Raw genomic sequence first — 20,925 nt, 5'->3', positions numbered from 1 at the left:
ATAAGGCTTGGCTTCCAGACCCTTGATCATCTTGGTCTCTCTCCTCTGCATACGTTCCAGCTTGTCAATATCCTTCTTAAATTGTGGTGCCTAGAACTGGACACAATATTCCAAGTGTGGGCTGACCAAGGCAAAACAGAGTGGCACTGTTACTTCCCTTGACCTGGACCCTATTCTGTTGATGCAACCTAGAATTATGTTAGCAATTTTAAAAAGATCTGTTTCTTTATTCACTGCCTTTCTTATGCAGTGAATAAAACAATCAATGTATGCATTGATAAAACACTGCAGAAAAAGGTAATCCTGATGCAGTTGTACATACATTGAGGCTATTTTTGAGAGACATTTCACTCTCAGCTGCCTCATCTGACTAACATTGGCCCTCCACAGACTTTCCAAGCCTTGTAATGGGCAATACCAGGGCCTTCTACATGCAAGGCACATGTCCTGTCACCATGCAGCGGCCTTCTGCCTAATGGTTTGCTAGAAGAGAAGGCAATATGTTCTTAATAAAGTTTGTTTGTCACAGCAAAATGGAACATATGTGTCAGAGCTGCCCCTAGGTCCCAGCTCACAGAGGACCAACGCCAGGCTGTCGTTATGTACAAAAGTCTTTATTGAAGTTTGGTTTCCATTTCAAAACCACAGCGTGCAACTCTACGTCTTAAACCCTAGACCGGCGAAGTCCCGTCTGACTCTCCTCCCCTCTGACACCAGTTTAAGATCCTAGCCCTGCTCCACCTTTTCCGCTGCTCTCTCCTCCTCTGGGTCCTCCTGCCCACTGGGGCATTGCCCTTTCTGGACTCTTCCGACGCTGAGTCGCTTAGCTCCTCCCCCTGCCTCCTGCGGGCTTTAGGACCCGGTTCCCAATCCTCATTCTCTGCTGTCCCGCGCTCCTGTACATTTGAACTTGCCTCTCGTGCCAACCCAGTGACCTTTCTCCTAACCGTTACACTACTTCGGTCACTGCTTCCCTCTTCCGGGATACTGGCCGGATCTGACCTCCCCTCCGTTGTCCGACTTTCTGATGGAGGCGTGGTCAGCTCTGCCTCGTCTTCTCTCCCTGGTGGGGAATGCACTGGCCCCGATACTTGGGACTCTTCCCCCCCCCACTCTGCTCTGGTGGGGAAGCTGGTCCTGATTTCCAACTATTGCTCTGGGAGTCCCTGCTGCCCCCTTGCTCCTGGGGCGTTCCCCTTGGGAACCCCCTACCCCTGGCCACTGGCGCCCCCTTCTGTGAATCTTCCGATTCGCTGGAGAGGCTCATGGAATCCCTCGGTCCACTGTCCTCTTCTCCTACGCTCCCCTCGGATTCTTCCCCTTCGCTCTCCATCTCCTCTCTTCCCTGTGCCTCTGCTCCTGAGCCCCTGACAAGGCGCAAGACCTTTTTTGCCTGGAGACAAAATTATCAATCATTTTCCGTGAATGGTTTAAATAGGATTTTGGTAGAGGGTGTTGCTATTGAAAAAGAATAGTGGTTTTCCCACCCCCATCTTTACGCAAGTAGACCTTTCTGTCTCTGCCACAAAATTGAGAGGCCCTCTACATTTGCCAAATTTTGCAATAAAAAAAGAGAGAGTCTCATTTATTTTGGAGCGGAGTACTTTTTCTCTAAGAGAGAGCAGGATGGTGTGGCCTAGAACAGACTCCCCCTCCCCTTGTTCTGTTTCAGATAAACCTCTCATCACAAACACATTCTGAAGAGAAATGTGATGGGAATAAAGCCCTTATCACAAGGCTGGAGCCAATTTTGTTTCCCAAGAATAGACTGTTTCATCCAGGATGTGCTGGGGGAAAAGGTGGCAAGAAGCTCGTTGAGTCATCTTCCATACCTTCCAAGTGTCATGATTTTCCAGAGACTATCCCAGAATTACAGAAGCCATCCCAGTTTCTGATTTGATCTCAGAATGTCCTGCTTTTCCTTTTTCCTCCCCTCAACGTTTCAGGGAACAATTAAAAGTGATGTGTGTGTGTGTGTGTGAGAGAGAGAGAGAGAGAGAGAGAGAGAGAGAGAGAGAGCAGGTGCAAAAATGGAGCCCTATTTATACTAAAGGTAAAGGTAAAGGTAAAGGTAAAGGTACCCCTGCCCGTACGGGCCAGTCTTGACAGACTCTGGGGTTGTGCGCCCATCTCACTTAAGAGGCCAGGGGCCAGCGCTGTCCGGAGACACTTCCGGGTCACGTGGCCAGCGTGACATCGCTGCTCTGGCGAGCCAGAGCCGCACACGGAAACGCCGTTTACCTTCCCGCTGGTAAGCGGTCCCTATTTATCTACTTGCACCCGGAGGTGCTTTCGAACTGCTAGGTTGGCAGGCGCTGGGACCGAGCAGCGGGAGCGCACCCCGCCGCAGGGATTCGAACCGCCGACCTTTCGATCGGCAAGCCCTAGGCGCTGAGGCTTTAACCCACAGCGCCACCTGCGTCCCAATTTATACTAAACTTGCCACCAATCCGCTTTCATTGCAATGCTTTTGCCTGGCTAGAATGTATCCTCAAAGCATAATGATGTCACCTTGATTATCTGACGGGAAAAACATGGCTGGGTGGGTAGGTGGGGCTGGCACCTTCATTCTGCAGTTTCTGTTATTTGCTGAAGGCACATCGGTTTACATTGGCCTTTGCCACTTGACAGAGATTTTTTTGGACCTACCTTATTCTTGCGACTAACTGGTTTGCAACTGCTTTTAATATTGTATTTTAATCTGATGTGGGCTGCCATGGGGCCTTATGGTGGCGGAAGAATGAATGATGGCCTCCAATGACATTTCAAATGTTGCATGTCTGAGATAACATTCAAATCTCTGAATCTTGCATGGCTAGCAAATCGTCTGCAAAGTTAAGAGCAGCATCCATTGATCCAGCCAGTTGCCAGTGGCCTCCAGAATGTTATGCAGCAGGGAGCGAGGGAATCTTGCTCTTGCATGGAAAAAGGTTTCTCACCCCAGCATGTAAAGACCACAGGGCTAATGTTTATGGGGACAGAATTATGCCAGCATGTAACTCCAGTGCTTCAAAGACTGTGCAGGCTGCCCACACTACTGGGACAGATTCAAGGTTCTTGTATTGATTTGTAAGACCCTTAACAATTTGGGCTCAGTATACCTCAAGGGCCACCTAATCCCTTATATTCCTTCCTGGTCACTGTTAGTGGTCCCACAGTAGGGACGAGGATGGCACTGTGGTTTAAACCACTGAGCCTCTTGGGCTTGACGATCAGAAGGTCATTGGTTCTAATCCACATGTTGATGGTGAGCTCCCATTGCTCTGTCCCAACTCCTGCCAACCTAGTGGTTTGAAAGCATACCAGTGTAAGTAGATAAAGAGGTACCACTGCGGGGGGAAGGTAAATGGTGTTTCTGTGTGCTCTTGTTTCCGTCACAGTGTCCCATTGCGCCAGAAGCCACATGACTCAGAAAAGCCTGTCTATGGACAATCTCTGGTTCCCTCAGCCTTTGACTGGACTTAACCATCCAGGGGTCCTTTACCTTTTATTTAGTGGTCCCCCATGGCTCAGACGCACAACCCATATCCACCGGAAGCCATGCACGTTCAGTCTTGTGGGTCCAATTTAGTGCAACTCCCAGCCAGCTCAAGCTGTTGAACTTCCAGTGCCCACTGAAGACATATCTTATTCCACCAAACATTTTAATTGAAGTTACAGTGTTGGACTAGGATCTAGGTGAGACCAAGGTTCAAATCCTCACCCCTTTGGCCATGATGGTCACTGGCTGACCCGGGGCCAATCCTTGCCTCCCAGCCTTACCCTACCTCATAGGGTTGTTGTGGAGATTTAAAAAGGGGGGAGTGCTGCACCTTGAACCCCTTGGAGGAAAAGGTGGGGTAGAAATGTAATGAATAAATAAATAACTGGGTCTGATTTTAGAGTTCTGACCGATTTTTACCGTTTCTGTAGTGCGTGTCATGCACACCGCTTGTAGGGTATCAGAATATAAACAGTATAGATAAATAGAATATAAACCTTTTGAAATCTGAAAGTTCGTAATATAGATTATAGAAGAATCAATGTGCCCTTCAGTGATTATATGTGCACCAGGACCCAAAAAACTGTGCAACAGCCAGATTGTTTAAATACTTAACAGTTTTATTTTAGGTTTGCTATCCACACACAAACAGCAGAGACCAACACATAGTATACATGGTATACACAAAGCAGCCAGTACAATAGGCATTTCCATCCTTTTGCTGTATATCTTGCAAAAGAATCATATCTTTAACAAAAATTAAAAGCCCCTCCCTTCCCAAACACACTGCAATGGGCAAGGATGTCAGTGCTACATAGTTGATGGAAACCAACCGTTTTGATAAAGGGAAGCCTCTGAAGCCATCAAAGGCTGGATTACTGGGCATGGCAGAAGACAACAGTTTAAAAAAAAAACCAACACAAATTAAAATGCATTTTCAGAGAAGTCAGAAAGTCAGTTTGAAGTCTGTACAAGTCACAGATGTGATATCTGCATTACAGAATTAAGAGGACATCCTTCTGTCTCCCCCAGAGAGCTGTAGTTCTGCAAAAGGGTGAGATTTCTATTCGAGACTCCTCCACGCCAAACTACACCATTGCAAGTAAATTTGCAAGGTGTACTAACCCATCATACCACATGTATCTCTGCTACTCCTTTGTGGTTCTTTTCCTTACTCTTCACTGGCAGACAGGCAAGCAACTACTTGCAAGCCTGGTAAAACTGATATAAATGCAATGTACACCTGTGGTGTACAAAGACCTAAAGCCTAAGGTAAGGTACATGTGGCCTCTCAATGTTATTGGCCCCATATCTGTGATTATCCTTGGCCACTGGCTAAGCTGGCTGGGACTGATAGAGTCCATCAACATCTGGAGTACTACAGGTTCCCCATCTCTGTCATCTAGAGCTGTACTAATATGTTTTGACAGGTGTAACTGGTTGCCCACAGGGACAGCCAGGTCTAGAATTTTGAGGGCCTAGCTCTAGAACTTTGGCCACATGGTGCTTTTAGAGAAGAATGTCAACTGAAACCATTTTGCCCCACCCAGTGACTTTCCCAATGTCCTCCATGTTGTAAATATATATATACCTGATACTTCCACAATTTTTTTCTTCTCAGCATCTATAGAAGAAAATAAATAAACCCAGAAGTTCTGATCCCATTCTCAAGTTCTTTGTCTATCGCTGCAGATCTCTTAGTTTCAATGGAACACACCAAGCGTGTGAGGACAAGCAGAATATCAGGCCCAGCGACCTGAATTCACAACCTCTCTTAATATATAATTCCATTTTACAACCTTGTAAACAATCAGTTAAGGAAGAAGTGGAAATGCCACTGTTTTTAGTCAACAGAAATCCCCATCCCCAAATACCATAGAATCAGCACCATTTTGGAATCAAGAGTGCCTCTATTTGCTACATGTGGCAGAGAAACAAACAAAGTGGAAGGGACTCTATCAAGATGATGAAGGGTTTGGAAACGAAGCCTTATGAGGAACACTCCCATAAGGGAGTTGGGCATGTTTAACTTGGAGGTAACTGAGAGGTGATATGATAGCCATTTAGATATTTGAAGATGGCTGACTATCACATGGGAGAGGGAGCCAGCTAATTTTCTGCTGCTCCAGAGAAGAGGACCTGAACCAATTGATTCAAATGATAAGAAAGGTGATTCCAACTAAACCTCTGGTGCTAAGAGCTGTTCAGCAGTGGAATGGGCCACCTGGGAACATGGTGGATTCTCCTTCATTGAAGGTTCTTAAACAGAAGTGGATGTGGAGCTATCTGTCAGGGATCCTTTCACTGTGGTTGCTGCATTGCAGCAGGCTGGACTAGATGAACCTTGGGGGTACCTTCCAACTCTACAATGCTATGAAAGCTATTGACCACCTTACATCCAATGAAAATAACTTGGAGAGAAAGGTGGTGTTGATTCACCCATTTGCAGACACATGAAAAGGTACTAGCAGAGTTGAACTGAAGGGCATAGGGGCACTAAGACATGGATGGGCAAAAGGCAGGTTGACTGGGAGATCTCTGGCTGATTTGCTGTTTAACAGCAGCAACAATTTTTTATTGGGGGGGGGGGGACTGCCATTCCCTAGAATTTCAAACCAGGGCTTCTCCCAGTCCAATTTGGAGTTGCCAGGGATTGAACCTGGGACCTTCCACATGCCAAGCAGATGCTCTACCACTAAGCTATGGCCTCTCGTCTCATGGTGGGAACAAGCATGCGATTCTCACTATAAGGGAACAACCATAGCATTACTGCCTGGAGAGTTAAAGACGAAAACCTTAAGGTGCAATATCACACTAATAAGCTCCAGATATCAGAAGTGGAGTAATGGGGACCACCTCTTCAGTATATCCTTAGTATAATGGTTGACTTAGCCCCAGGCATCAAAGCAGCTGTAAATATCCACCTGACCATATGATTTCCCCCTTCCCTGCAAATTGTTCAAGTAGCACACAAGGATGGCTGCAGGAAACTCAGTTTGGCCCTTAAAGATTTTTCATGCACAGTACAAAGTCAGCTTGGCAAATATCCAGAGCACTTCAGAGAAAGAGGCATTCAGATTCACAGGTATTTTGCAGAGGCTTACTGCAATCTCTGGAAATACTCATAATACAGCAATGAATTTGGAAGAGGTGTGGCTTATGAATAACTCCTAAGAAGAGAAGAATCTGGGTTTTCTCACTTCATTGTGCATGTGTTGGAGAGATAAAATGCCCCCTCAAACTGCTATAGGGGTTGTTCCAAGGGAAATAGGCAACAAACAAATGGTTTACTTCAACCAAGAAAGACAAAAAAGAATAGAAAAAGAGGTCAAGCACCATTTAAACCTACACGTTTGGCCCGTAAACATGAACAGAAGTAAAGCAACCCATCCATCGTCAGCCCTGCACAGAAGCCGGAAAGCAACAAGGGGGTGGGAATTTCTAGAGACCCACAATGCATCAGGGCTGGTCGGCCTTGGAGGTACCTTACTGTACCGGTTGGAAAGCCTTGCATTTTGCTGTGGGTGCAATGGTAATCCCTTATGGTCCTTTACAATGGGAGGGTGATGGGTCCCTAATAGGAGATGACCCGTTTGTATTTCGGAATAGGCTGGGGCCATGACTCTAAGGAACGGCCGCCATTGTCTCTGGTCCATCTTGGACGGCAATTTCTCTCAATCTCTGATCTTGCCTTTCTACTTCATGACTGCAGGTTGTGCCATGCGAGGCAGAGATTGGGTGGTTTGGCAGCTTCGAGGTAGTTGTTTATTCCTGCTTCACCACTGAGCACCCAGATCGTCAAACCCTCCTACTCAGCCCCTTCTCATTGGCACTCTCCCTTGCTTGCTCTCATTCTCTCTCTCTTTCGGCCCATTCAGAATCCTTTAGTTCGTCCAAATGCACTATGTAACAGATCCCACTCCACTCAATCAACTCCCTTTTCCCTCCTTCCCTCCCCCCGGAGGCTATTTTTTTCTTTTTTTTACACTTTCAGCCACTTGATCATCAAGAGCCAGAATTATGCTCATTAGGCCTTGGTCAATACGAGGGTCCAGCCCAGTCAGCACGGCCTCAGGGTGCAAAAGTCCAGCTCCTGGGGCTTCTTCCTGAGGTTGCAGCGGTCGCGGGGCAGCAGGACAGCCCCCCTGCCCATGCACTTCAGCATGCGTCGCTTGAAACCCCGGCCACATGTTTTTGAGCACGGCGACCAGGAGGAGGCCTCCCACACCGGGCAGGGGTCCCCACATATCCTGATGTCAGTGGGCCGCTGAGTGGCATCACACGCAGAGGCCGCCTGGCCAAGGGCATCGCGACACTGCACCATGCGCTTCTGCAGCCCATTGCCACAGGTGACCGAGCAGTCTTCCCAGCTGGTGGTGGCCCACTTGTAAGAGGGGCGTTTGTAATCCGGTCTGCCAGGATCAAGGCGGTTGGAGAGGGTGAGGATGCTGTTGGTGAGGACCGGCGGGCGCTTCCCATCTTTGCGGTATGAGGACTTGTCCTCCCTACTTTCTTTGGGCAAGTAGAAAGAGTAGCGGACCCGAGGCGGGGTCATCTTCCCCACGGACAACACTTCCACCGTCAACGGTTCCTGGATGGGCATAAAGGCTTGGAGGCTCTCCACAGCTGTCCCGGTTCCACTGTAGCGCAACACACTCCCCTTGACCATCAGGTCCCTCTCTACCGCCGAGACAATGAAATGCCCATTCAGGAGGTATTTGCCGTGCCCGTTTTTCACAGCCAGGTAGTTGTCATCACTGACCAAGCCCTTGTAGCCCCGCTGCCGGATGTCAATGCTGGAAGCTCCTGCTGGGATGAGCACCACAAAGTTGTAGCCATGCCTGGATGAGAAGGGGGGGGGGAGAGATTAGATGTGATACAAGTTAGCAAGTTCGCGCAGCATAGGGCTTGCATGGAGTGCAGAATTCAGTCTCAGAACATCTCAGGATGGAAGCTTTTGAGCTAGTTGGGCCCAGAATTAGCAACAGCATCCTCAAGCAGTTGATGGGAAGCCTACTGTGAGCCTTTGGTGTCAGGAGGGTGACACCACACATTTAGAGCACTATGATACTACTTTAAACAGTCATGGCTCCTTCCCACTCAAAGTATCCTGAGAACTGTCCTTAGTTAATGGTGCTGAGAGTTGTTCGGAGACCCCATCACAGAGCTGCCATTCCCAGAATGGTTTAACAGTCAATCCCTCTTTGCAGGGAACTCTGGGAACTGCAACTCTGGGAGGGAAATAGGGGTTTCATAACAATGCCTACCAAACCACATCTCCCAGAATTCCTTGAGGGAAGCCATGACTGTTTAAAGTAGTATCATAGCACATTAAATGTATAGTATGACTGTCATTCTAGGGCATTGTGGGAAATTTAAATCGAGTCTCACCTTCCAGTGCTAATCAGAGGACCACTGCCTGCCCTCCAAGAGCCCCATAAGAGGGCATCAGCTGAACTGGCCTTGAAACCAGCACTTCCCTTCTAAACTAAATGTCGATAGTCATTTTGCAACATAAATTGCGCCCTCTCTAAGAAAGCTTAAAATAAACATACAGAAGATGTCTTGAGCTGGGCAGCAATAGTAGCTGCAACTCCCACCATCCCTGACTGGATGCAGCTGGTGGGAGTCCAACAGCATCTCCCCACCACCCCTAACTCTAAATGTTGATGCGTATTCTCCATTATTCAAATCTAGCCTCCTATGGACTGAATCAGACATTTGTTGGGAGTTGCTCTGTAATGTCTACAGAAAGCCCCCCAGGATCTCAAGCAGGGCTCTTTCCCAACACTTTCCCACAGCTCAGGAGCAGAGCATCTGCTTTGCATGCAGAAGGTCTCAGATTCAATCCCTGGCATCTCTGGGTAGGGCTTGGAGAGCTGCTGCCAGTCAGTGTTGACATCCCTGAGCTAGATGGACCTATGGTGAGACGTGACATAAGGTGGTTTTCTACACTGCATGACAGAGATCTGACCTCAGTCTATCTGCACGCAAACTGGGTGCTGGCCCACTTAGCTGTGTCTGCATTCCTCTCTCTGGAAGCAGGCAGAGGTTTTTAAAAAAGAAGCTCACTCACATGGGTTTGGTGAACAAGCCGGAGACCTTCTTGCAGGTCTTGTTGTCTCCACCACACACGCCGCATTTGTCATACTTCTTTTTGGAGCCCAGTCTCCCATCGCATCCAGCCTTGATACATTTGCCCTGGACGCACAGCGAGGTGGAATCTGGAGAACATGGCGTGCCATCCACCACCTGGGCAGATAAAAGTACGTACTTATTCGTGCAACACATAGTTAAACAGGAGGCAGTAGAGGCCACCAACCTAGTTACTACCTAGTACTAGCCATGCTCTGCTTCCTGGTTGGGGCACCAATGCTTCTGAAGACCAGTTGCTGGAAATCACAGGAGGGGAGAAAGCTCTTGTACTATGGTCCTACATGTGGGTTTCCCACAGACATCTGGTTGGAAGGCAGGTATGCTATTATACTCCCCTTGAAAGAATGGCACCATGACCAGAACTAGTCCTGAACAATAGCAGAGCCCAATGCACACTTGTACTGGAATGCAGAATGCCGATTTTCCACCCATGAAGATGGAATGGTTTGGGACACACCTTTTATGTTGTGTTTGCATTCCAGTACAGCTGTACCAAATGTGTGGGGTTAAGGGCAAGTGAAGCATCGCTAGGTTGTGGGTAAGGTAAAGGTAAAGGGACCCCTGACCATTAGGTCCAGTCGTGACCGACTCTGGGGTTGCGGCGCTCATATTGCTTTATTGACTGAGGGAGCCGGCGTACAGCTTCCGGGTCATGTGGCCAGCATGACTAAGCCGCTTCTGGCGGACCAGAGCAGTGCACGGAAACGCCATTTACCTTCCTGCCGGAGTGGTACTTATTTATTTACTTGCACTTTGGCATGCTTTCAAACTGCTAGGTGGGCAGGAGCTGGGACCAAACAACGGGAGCTCACCCCGTTGTGGGGATTCGAACTGCCGACCTTCTGATCAGCAAGCTCTAGGCTCTGTGGTTTAGACCACAGTGTATGAGTGTATGATTCACGCAAATCCAGATTACAATCCACATCATTCAGGTGATTCCAGAACACCTCCATTTAGCTCAACAGGGGGAAGTTTATTTATATTTCAAGTAACATTTAATCAAAACAACCTCATATGTTCTTTCTCTGGCAATGGTTCTTTCCAGTTATTAATTCTCATTGGTTCGTAGTTGAAGGTTTGCAGAAACACATTATCACTGATTAAATTTTGCACTGCATATCATTCCCCTTCCCTCCCTGCTCAAGCCAACTCTGCAAACAGCCTTTGCCCTCACATCGGCCTTCCTCTCCCAATTTACCAAAGAGACCACGTTTTGGGATCCCAGCTCACCTTTGGAGCCAAGACGTAGAAGTACCCCGTTCCATTCGCTCTGCAGATCAGCTTACATTTGTCGCGAGGAGACACTCCGGAATACTTGGGGACCCAAGAGACTGTGGCCGTGAGCCGGTTTGTGCTGTGGTTGTAGCCATTGAAAGCCTCGCACTGCTCTTCCCGAAAGCTCTTCCCAGGGACTGTGTGAAAACAATTTCATGCAGTTAAAAAAAAGAAAAGAAACAACCCTTTGGGGCTCATTCACACATACAAACAAGTTATCAGGTTATGCCATCATGTAGCAACTCTCCACTGAGTGTCAGAGCCATCCCCAGTGTTTGATGTGCTATTTCACCTGCCATGTCTATTTCACACATGCTCATGATTGCAGACAGTGGTTGAGAAAACTCTTTGAGGCCTGTGGCCCTCCAGATGTGGTTGAACTACAATACCCATCATCTCTGGCTATTGCTATTGCTTGCTTGGGCTGATGGGAGCTGGAGTTGTCCAAAGGAACAAAGGAAGCTTGCCTTATATTAACTCAGACTGTTGGTCTATTGGGTTTAGTATTGCCTACACAGCTCTTTCAGGCAGAAGTGTTTCCAGCCCAGCCTGGAGTCTCCAGGGGTTGAACCTGGGTCCTTCTGCACGCAAAGGAGATGCTCCGTCACCTCCCTGCCCTTGATTTAGGGTCTCCTCCAAGTGATCATTGTTTTGAAGAAGGCAGGTCATTTTGCTGCATGCATTATATGGTGCAGGTTACATTTGAAGGAGGGCCAAAGTCTCATAAAAGAAGCATGTTGTATAAATGAGTTTACATAGGGAGAGCAGGGATACAAGAACCTGTTGCCCTCCAGGTGAAGTTGGATTCCAGCTCCCATCAGGCCCGGACAGCGTGGCCCAATGGTCAGAGTCTGGTATTTAAAGTACAGTTTGGAATGACTGCAGGGGACCAACAAAGTACTGAGTTTTGATATTGTTATTATTCAGCTACTATTAGGGGAATATTGGAAAACTAATAAAAATTTATTTGGAAAAAATAGCACTGAGTTTCATTTCCCATATATTTTTAATATGAGAAATCATATACTATATGTTTGCTTTTACTATATCCTGTTCTTGTGATTTATTTCCCCCCAGAAGTCTCTCATCCAGGATTTGCCTGTCTCGTCATCTGCTTAGATTCATCGGTGCTTCAGCCTCAGATATTTATTAATTATTACTATTATTACTGAATCACTCTTCTTCAAACATAGTGCAGGGCAATGTACAACAAAATTAAATAAGTAATTAAAACAACTGCAAATTGAAAATATGCATATAGCAACAGTCACAAAAAGTTCAGTCCACACATTGCTGCCCAGTGACAGGCATTGTCAATCATCAGGTGGTGGTGGCAGCAGAAGCTGGTGCAGGTGGCAAGAAGATGCTCCGAAACCAATCACTGGCTCCACCCAAGCTGCAGCCTCAGATGGTCTCAGACCATTCGCTGGCTCTCAGCCAGGCCCACCCCTTTGCAAAGTTCACCTGAATCAGAGCAGGGGTCCAGACTGCAGGAGCGGTACTTCACTCTCACTCCTTCACAGTACTTCCCTTCATTGGCAGGGGGCGGGTTGTTGCATTCCCGCTTTGCCAGCTGGACTCCTCCGCCACAGGTCCGAGAGCACTGGCCGTAGGGTGCCCATTTCCCCCAGTTGCCATCCACCTGCCAAGGCACACCGCAGAGAGGCAGACGTGAAACCCACAGCCAACGCCGCAGCTTAATTATACTCATCACATTTCTACTTAGGATTTATCACTAGCCTTGATAAAAACAACAACAACAACAACAACATGAACTTTGTATGCCATGGTTTGCTCAAGGCATGTTAGGCAAGAAAAGGCTATCTTTTGAGCATGTGCAAAACACCCTTCTCTGAAGTCAGTAGCTTCAATAATATTATCTCCTGCTCTACAAGCAAAGGACAAGAGAGAGAAGCCAGCAAGCAATTAATCAAATCAGTTGTGCATGCAGTGCCCAACAATTCAGTCTTGCATTGTATTGATGGGTAACATGTGGCCCCCTTCAGATGTCAGACTCCAACTCCCAACAGATGCAGCCAGCACAACCAATGACCAGGGGGTGATGGGAGTTGTAGTCTAGCAACACCTGGAGAGCCACAAGTTCCCCATCCCTGGTCCAGATATGGCCACACTTGTGGATGACATGACATGCAGTGCTATTTTTCTTGAAAAAGAGGTGCCAGAACTTATCATGAACACCTGACAGGTGCCAGAACTGAGTGAAAAAGCCCTGATGGCATGCAATTATGAAAATTCATTATGTAATTAAATCAATATGTAATTAATTTAAACCCTTGCGATGGGCTAAAATAGTACTCTGGTACTCTGGATGATGGTGCTGGTGCAATCATTGTACAGTGGTATGTTGGTTTGCGAACTTAAACCGTTCCGGAAGTCCGTTCTTAAACCAAAGCGTTCTTAAATCAAGGCATGCTTTCCCATAGCAGTGGGGGACTCAATTTACAAATGGAACACACTTAACAGGAAGGAGAACATGTTCTGCTTCCAAGGCAAAGTTCACAAACCAAAATACCTACTTCCAGGTTTGCAGTGTTCTTAATCCAAGTTGTTCATAAACCAAGCTGTTCTTAAACCAAGTACCACTGTAAAAGTCTGTAGATGGCAAGCGTCCTCTCCAGTAGCATCCCTTCTTCCTCACACAAGAAGCAATGCCTCTTCTGATGCCTGCCTGCTAAGGCACAAGCATGCAACACTGCTTTCTGCTCGGAAGCTGTTTTTATTCCAATGCAAATGTGACCAATTGATCCATCAACCAATCTGCTTCAACCTTAACTGTGTGCCCCTCCAACAAAAATAAGGCACATGCAATGTGGAGCAAGGATAGAGATCAGCACTGCACAAATTGCAATCTGCTCTCGCTGCTAAGCATCCCAAACATATAATGGCAAAAAAATAAAAAAATCCGTGGAAAGAAAAGGGATAGGTTTCTAGCATCACTACCTCTGGGGAACCCCTTCATGCAGAACTCGTGAACTCCTTGATTCTGTGCAAGCATGCAGTTAATACTGGGTGGAGAATTCAGCGCTTTGAGAAGCTCAGCTTTTAGGGTTTGTTTGTTTTTGTTTGTTTGTTTAAAGCAAGTTTCTAGCTGTTACGCCTGTAAAAGAGGAAGCGTGTCAGTGATGGCCGGTGAAATCTCAGAAGGCTGTCAAAGATTCAAATTCTCTAAAGCCCTCGGCTTAGTCAATGGAAGAGGTTAAGATGCGTTTCACACATCTGTTTCGTTTACATGATTTGGAGCTTTGTAACGCATAAGTCTAGACCAGGGGTCAGCAAACTTTTTCAGCAGGGGGCCGGTCCACTGTCCCTCAGACCTTGTGGGGGGCCGGACTATATTTTGAAGGAAAAAAATGAATTCCTATGCCCCGTAAATAACCTAGAGATGCATTTTAAATAAAAAGGACACATTCTACTCATGTAAAAACACACTGATTCCTGGACCATCTGTGGGCCGGATTAAGATGGCGATTGGGCCAGATCTGGCCCCCGGGCCTTAGTTTGCTTACCCATGGTCTAGACCTCCACAGATATCAGCCCTCCCCAAGCCACATCCTCAGTACGGAGCCAACAGGTACTCACCCGGTACTTACTGATGTTATGCCTCTCGACACAGACACCCTTCAGGCAGAACCTCCCTTCTCCACAGCTGGTGCCATCCGCCCAAGGGAAATGGCGCGTCTGGCACATGATGTGTCCCCGTGCCTTCCCTGTGCACCACAGCTTGGTGCAGTACTGCATGTATGGGCAGGGCTTGGAGCCCATGCCAAAGGCCAGCTCACACTGCTGGTTGAGGTTGTAGTTGGAACCAGGGAGGTCTTCGGGCAGTGGGATGGGCTTGGTGGGTTCATCCAAGAGGCAGTCACCTGGAAGAGGGAGGGAGAGGAGGGGAACGGGGAGGGAGTCAGCAAAAGAGAGAGTTCATAGATTTTGACTGCTTCCCCAAGTAAGTTACCACATTCCTAAACACTTTGGCTTCCTGCCGAACTCTGCTAACGCCTGCACACAGCTCCATTGGATGTGTGTCACAGATGTCGTACAGAACGGCTCCCAGAGAGACTGTACAGAAAATCAGATGCACTTTCAACATAATCATGAGACCTGCGGGTATATGGCGGTATATAAATTCAACAAATGATGATAATGATGATGATCAAGGGCTCTATTCCGCCTTGGTCAGAATACCTGAAGACCTGAAATACTATGTCCTGTTCTGGCGCCACAGTTTAAGAAGGATGTTGACAAGCTGGAAGCTGTACAGAGGAGGGTGACCAAGATGGTCAAGGGTCTGGGAACCAAGCCTTATGAGGAACGTTTGAGGGAATTGGGTATGTTTAGCCTGGATGAGAGGAGAAATGCATAGCCATATTCCGATGAAGCAAGCTTGTTTTCTCCTGCTCTGGAGGCTAGGACCTGAAGCAATGTATTCAAGTTACAAGAAAGGAGATTCTGGCTAAACATCAGGAAGAACTTTCTGACAGTAAGAGCTGTTCAGCAGCAGAATGGACTCCCTCAGAAGGTTGTGGACTTTCCTTCCTTGGAGGCTGATAAGCAGACTCTGCAATTCTATGAAAAGAAGCCAGTGAGACATTCAAGACCAGTGAATGTAAGTCAAAGGCTTCGTATCCAAATATGACAAGAGTGGCTAATCTGTGGTCCTCCAGATGCTGTTGGACTCCAACTCCCATCAACCCCAGCCAGCCTGGCCAGTGGCCAGGAGTGGTGGGAACTGCATCTGGAGGTTCCCCAGCTCTGCTCTGTGGGTGTCATTCCAGGATGTGGTCTCAAGTGACATGAAACTAAGGTGGAGGTTCCTGCATGAGGAACCGCCTGAGAACTCTAGGAACCTCTCCTTGAATTCCATTAAAGATGAGCTACAAAGGAAATAAATCAAGTGCATTTTAAAGGTGACAGTCCATATGGAACTTGCAGTCTCAGTCAAGGGAACTCTGCCCTAAATTGCAATTCTAGCTCAAATAAATAGATTGCCCAATCCAGAGACAGCCAGTTCCATCTTGGGATGAGTCTGTTTCTAAAAAAAAAATGTCCCTGATTTGTTTTTATTTTTTTAAATGGCAAACCTCGCATCGTCAAGAAGAAGTTTTGGGATTATATGTCTCTCTGATGCAACAAAATCTCATGTTTTGAATCATCATCTACAAAATGGAGATGGTACAGACCTCGAAGGACTATACCATCTTACACCTACAAACATGAATTGGAGCTGGCAGAAAAAGAGTCAGGGGAGCCACCTCCCCATTCCCACTCACATGCACAGTCACCAAAGGCCAGACTGAGTTTTGTAAGGACAAGCCCAGCAAGGCCTTCCTTCCAGGAAGAGGTAAGACCTTCCTTTACTGCAGCGCTTTCAACCAACTGGGTCTGCTAATACGCTTTCCCCCATCTGCTGATTGCTTACTTGTCCATTTTACTTTTATAACATTTTAAAAAATAAATAAATAGATTATTATTTGATCTGGTGTTTTCTGACTTGCAGTACAGTGGTACCTTGGGTTACATACGCTTCAGGTGACATACGCTTCAGGTTACAGACTCCGCTAACCCAGAAATAGTACCTCAGGTTAAGAACTTTACTTCAGGATGAGAACAGAAATCGTGCGGCGGCAGCAGGAGGCCCCATTAGCTAAAGTGGTGCTTCAGGTTAAGAACAGTTTCAGGTTAAGAACGGACCTCCGAAACGAATTAAGTACTTAACCTGAGGTACCACTGTATTATATAGTATACTGCTTTGGACATCTGTATTGGAAGGGGATATAAAAATCTCACAAATTAAATTAATGTAGGAAGGCTTCAAAAACCAGTGAAACAGAGCTGTCGTAACACAGTTCGGGGGGTAGGGCATAACACAGCTGTTTCACGCAACATCCAGGTTTTGCATTTTTTAAGACTTGCAGCCCTCCCGGTATAAATTGTTTAACAAAACCGGAGGAGCAGGCCAAGTCATCTGGGTCAGTTCTTGATGACTCCAACCTTGGAGGCAGTTGGACTGAAGCCTCTCTAACATCCCTTGTTCTCTAGGCCCATCATTTGCTGAGGCCTCATGCCTCACACTCATTAAAAGCAGAGCCACACCACCATTTTGACCATACAATAACATGGTAGTGATGTACAGAACTCACTGGAGAAGTTCCCCTAGCCTTGATAAAAGGTTTTGATTGACCGGCAATGTCTCAAATGTTTTTTCTCAAGCAAGAACCTTCAGATTCACTTTAGGCAAAATCCTTTGGCAATTCTAATCCCAGGTCCCAGCAACTTTGCTCAATAAATAAAGGCTTCCTTCACCAGCTCTGAGATTCCCAGCAGTGCTGGCAAGGAACAAAGGATGGCACGCAAAGTGTACAGTTTGACCAACAATATGCACTCATATTTTCTGTGGGCCAAAGTCTGTAGAGATCTGCAGAACCCCTCTGGGAAATTTTGTTTGTCTTACTGAAATGGTTGGGTGCTTCACCTGAGCAGGAGACTCCAAAATCCATTGGGGGCTTTATCTGAGGAGGAACCTCCAATATCCACCTTAAAATTACACTTCGGGCAAAATTCAGCGGCAGCTCTATAGAGAGGTGGTGCCTTATATGTCAATCTTTCCGGCAGCTTCTGGCCAAACGGTGGTCTGGAGGCAGGAGGCAGAGAGAGACTTGCACTCATATCAAATGCCATGACTGGATGACAACCAAGAGGCTGGTAGGACTCAGTTCACTAGTGGTGGAACAAATGCTGCACTCGGAGGCCTCCATATGTTTTCTCTTCATAAGCTCCAGCCTTCATCATTGCCAGGGAGAAGAATGGGAACTGCGGAGCAGAAGCTTTGGCCTAACCAATCTCCTTGGTCTTCCAGACATGCCATTCCACTGCTATCCTTCAGGCCTGGAAGAACGCTCCTATAAGCTCCCCTTTGCCTCCTTCTTTGTGACTGAAACTATTCAGCATTCACTGCTATGGACGCCCAGCAAATTTCAAAGTAAGGTACCTCCTAATTCTGGCTAGCTTTGACAACAAAGCAATACACAGGGTGGCACCCGGTCCTGGCACCCAAATGCCTCCTTCACTCACCCCTTTTCACCTACCTACTCCCTATCCCCTGCTCACCATGTCCGCTGTCCAGGAAGTCGGTGATGATGGCAGCGCTGCAAGCCGACCAAGGGCTGATGCGGTCAATCTGGATAAGAGTGGGCGACATCATGTGGTTGGTCCTCAGCCTTCCAAAGACCTCCTCACAGACCTTCACGTTGTCATGGGGCATGTTGAACACATGTCCTAGAAGGAGAAACAGTTGTCATTTGAAAACCACGGAGAGTATCTCCAGCAGCCTTTGGGCCATGAATTTCACAGTGAACCAAGGTGTCCAACCAATCACCTCTCCAGTGATTTCATGGGGGAATCTAAATTATTTGGTCAGCCACAGGGATGGAAGGATCTGACAATTTCAATTCTCTCCGTTTCTCATGTTTCCATTCTTAAATTCCCACGCTTCTACGGCAAGTTGCATTTTTTTAAACTTAAAAAAATATTCTTACATATTAGTGCAAATGTCTCCTTATCAACATTCATTCATTCATTCATTCATTCATTCATTCATTTATTTATATTTTTAATAAAAATGTCAAAGCAGGGTACAGCATGTTAAAATCAATCAATCAATAAAACATTAGCCGGGTGATGTTAGCTCCGGTCTCATGAGTGGGGCTGGTGAGTGTGGGCCCAGCCCCCTAGGTCAGGTGGAAAGGCCCTTGCAGGGAACGGCCTTCATTCCTCACAGCTGGGCAATGTTCCTCCGGCCTCAAACATATTTGTGTATGCAATTTTGAACATATTTTGCCTGCATTTTTGCATGCTATTTTCACTAATATATTCCTATTTAGGCACACTTCCTTGAAATATATGCATTTTGGTAAACACTGTTTGGTTGGGGAACTGCATCATAAAATCCAGACGAGTGCATATTTTGAAGGATGTCTGTGTTTCGGTTTTCATATTGTTTCAGAGCATGTGGACTGAATAGATTTGGCTTCAAATGCAAACTGTATCAATTACTCCCCCATACCTAGTCAGTCACCAAAGTCCATACAGAAATTCTCTGTGGGTTTGCACTTCAGATTGATGATAGCAGACATTGGAGAGGCACCCAACACATTCCAGGGCCACTGCCATCCTAAACCCAGGAGTGGAAGGAGACCAAGTTATTGACACAGCATCTTCCAGGGGCATTATATGCAAAGAAGATATGGCTGTCATGGCAGCAAAAACCCTTTAGGAAAAGAAACAGGGAGGATAGATGCCTCATCAGTTTCTCATCATATAATGCTTTTCACTAATGTATGCATTTATATGGACACTTTACAGCAATATATGCATTTTGAATGTATTGCTTTCCTGGCGAGCTGCATTGCAAGATTCAGAGAAGTGCAAGTGTCAAAGGATGGCTCTGTTTCGGTTTGTGTATGGATTGGGACAATGCAGATCAGGTAGGGTCATCTTTTGCTTGGAGCTGAATCCAATTTCTCTCCAGCCTGACCAAAGGTGGGCCACAACAGCAGCCCTATAACCATAAAGATAGACGGTAAAAAAATAAGAAGTGGGTCCCCAAACACATGCATGGGCAAAAGGTGAGTCCTGGGTCTGCAAAGGTTGAGCACAAATAGACTACACTAGTCTACACTGTGGGATATTTACAGTACACTGCAGTCAAGCCAACAATACATGTTTGCTAGATAGGCATGATAGGAGCTGAAGCTCAGAGTTTTCCTATAAGACTGCTAGAGAGGACTCTGAGAGCCACTCTCACTGTGCCCTGACAGCAGGAGGGTGTAGCCGTGTAGCCACATATTAAAGGTAAAGGGACCCCTGACCATTAGGTCCAGTCGTGGCCGACTCTGGGGTTGTGGTGCTCATCTCGCTTTACTGGCCGAGGGAGTCGGCGTACAGCTTCCAGGTCATGTGGCCAGCATGACTAAGCCGCTTCTGGCAAACCAGAGCAGCACACGGAAATGCCGTTTACCTTCCCGCTGGAGCGGTACCTATTTATCTACTTGCACTTGACGTGCTTTCGAATTGCTAGGTTGGACTGAGCAACGGGAGCTCACCCTGTCGCGGGGATTCGAACCACCATCCTTCTGATCGGCAAGTCCTAGGCTCTGTGGTTTAACCCACAGCGTCACCTGCGTCCCTAGCCACATATTACACATCCTTAATATTTCATGCAGGGGTCTCTGCCAACCCTACTGGAAATTGCCCCTGGCACCTTCTGCATGCAAGGCTGATGCTGTACCATTGAGCTATGATCCTTAGACACAAGAGATGCCAGAAAGCCACTGCCCATCATAGTAAACAATACTAGGTTAATATAACGTTCAGAACAAGGCAGCTTCAGGTGTTCATTGACATTCCTTGAAGCTTCCCATCACACACCCCAGATCAGATTTCCCCAAGCCTGTCCGGGATGCTCATTGCACAACCCCTTTTGACTTGCATCTTGCGGCAGATGCCTGCACAATGTCTGGTCAAACACAGCTCATCAACAGCGTTCTGCGGCCCACGAGGGGCTTGATAAACCTCTCCTCTTTGTCCTAGATGCGTGGGCTAGCAGAAAACAGTCTGAAGAGCAGCGCCAATGGCTTGGCAGGCCCCCGAACACACAGCTGGTAGACTGTGGCTTGGCCTGGTGGGTCACAAGTGGTGTCTTCGCTTCTTCCGTCACCCTCCCTGCATAATCCATAAAAGAGGCATCTCGGTCGCTCCTGGGACTCCCGGCTCTCTGCAAAAGCCTGCAAGTAAAGCCTTTGCTCCGTTGGATCCGCTTCCTGGCTCTGCGTTGTTTCTCGCTTCTCGCATTCTAATCAGATTGCCCCCCAAAGGCAGGGGGAAAGCTACACCAGATGCGTGTAACCCTGCCAGGGTCGAGCCTGCAAGCCAACCACATCCTGGCCAAGGTTCACACCATCTGCTTTGTGTGTGGACACTCGCCCTTGCAGAAGGCA

The 20,925-nt window shown here is 47.1% G+C and overlaps 1 protein-coding gene and 1 long non-coding RNA gene across 2 annotated transcripts in view; one reads left to right on the top strand and one right to left on the bottom strand.

Moving 5' to 3' along the window:
* LOC307203680 overlaps positions 1-20,925 on the top strand; it is a 398,536-nt gene that overhangs the window by 32,615 nt on the left and 344,996 nt on the right. The window lies entirely within an intron of this gene.
* The window catches only part of ADAMTS15 (ADAM metallopeptidase with thrombospondin type 1 motif 15), a 42,098-nt gene continuing 25,253 nt past the window's right edge, over positions 4,081-20,925 (bottom strand). The window contains exons 3-8 of the mRNA XM_079954509.1: positions 18,038-18,205; positions 14,513-14,796; positions 12,377-12,554; positions 10,868-11,049; positions 9,558-9,733; positions 4,081-8,322 (exon numbers count right to left, since the gene is read on the bottom strand). Coding sequence (XP_079810635.1) covers positions 7,542-8,322; positions 9,558-9,733; positions 10,868-11,049; positions 12,377-12,554; positions 14,513-14,796; positions 18,038-18,205 — 1,769 coding nt within the window. The 3' untranslated portion in view covers positions 4,081-7,541. The remainder of the gene's footprint in view (positions 8,323-9,557; positions 9,734-10,867; positions 11,050-12,376; positions 12,555-14,512; positions 14,797-18,037; positions 18,206-20,925) is intronic.

The sequence above is a fragment of the Podarcis cretensis genome, assembly GCF_951804945.1.
Source record: "Podarcis cretensis genome assembly, chromosome: 15".
Lineage (NCBI taxonomy): Eukaryota > Metazoa > Chordata > Lepidosauria > Squamata > Lacertidae > Podarcis > Podarcis cretensis.
Note: the sequence above shows the minus strand (reverse complement) of the source record. Positions and strands in the feature narration are given on the sequence as shown.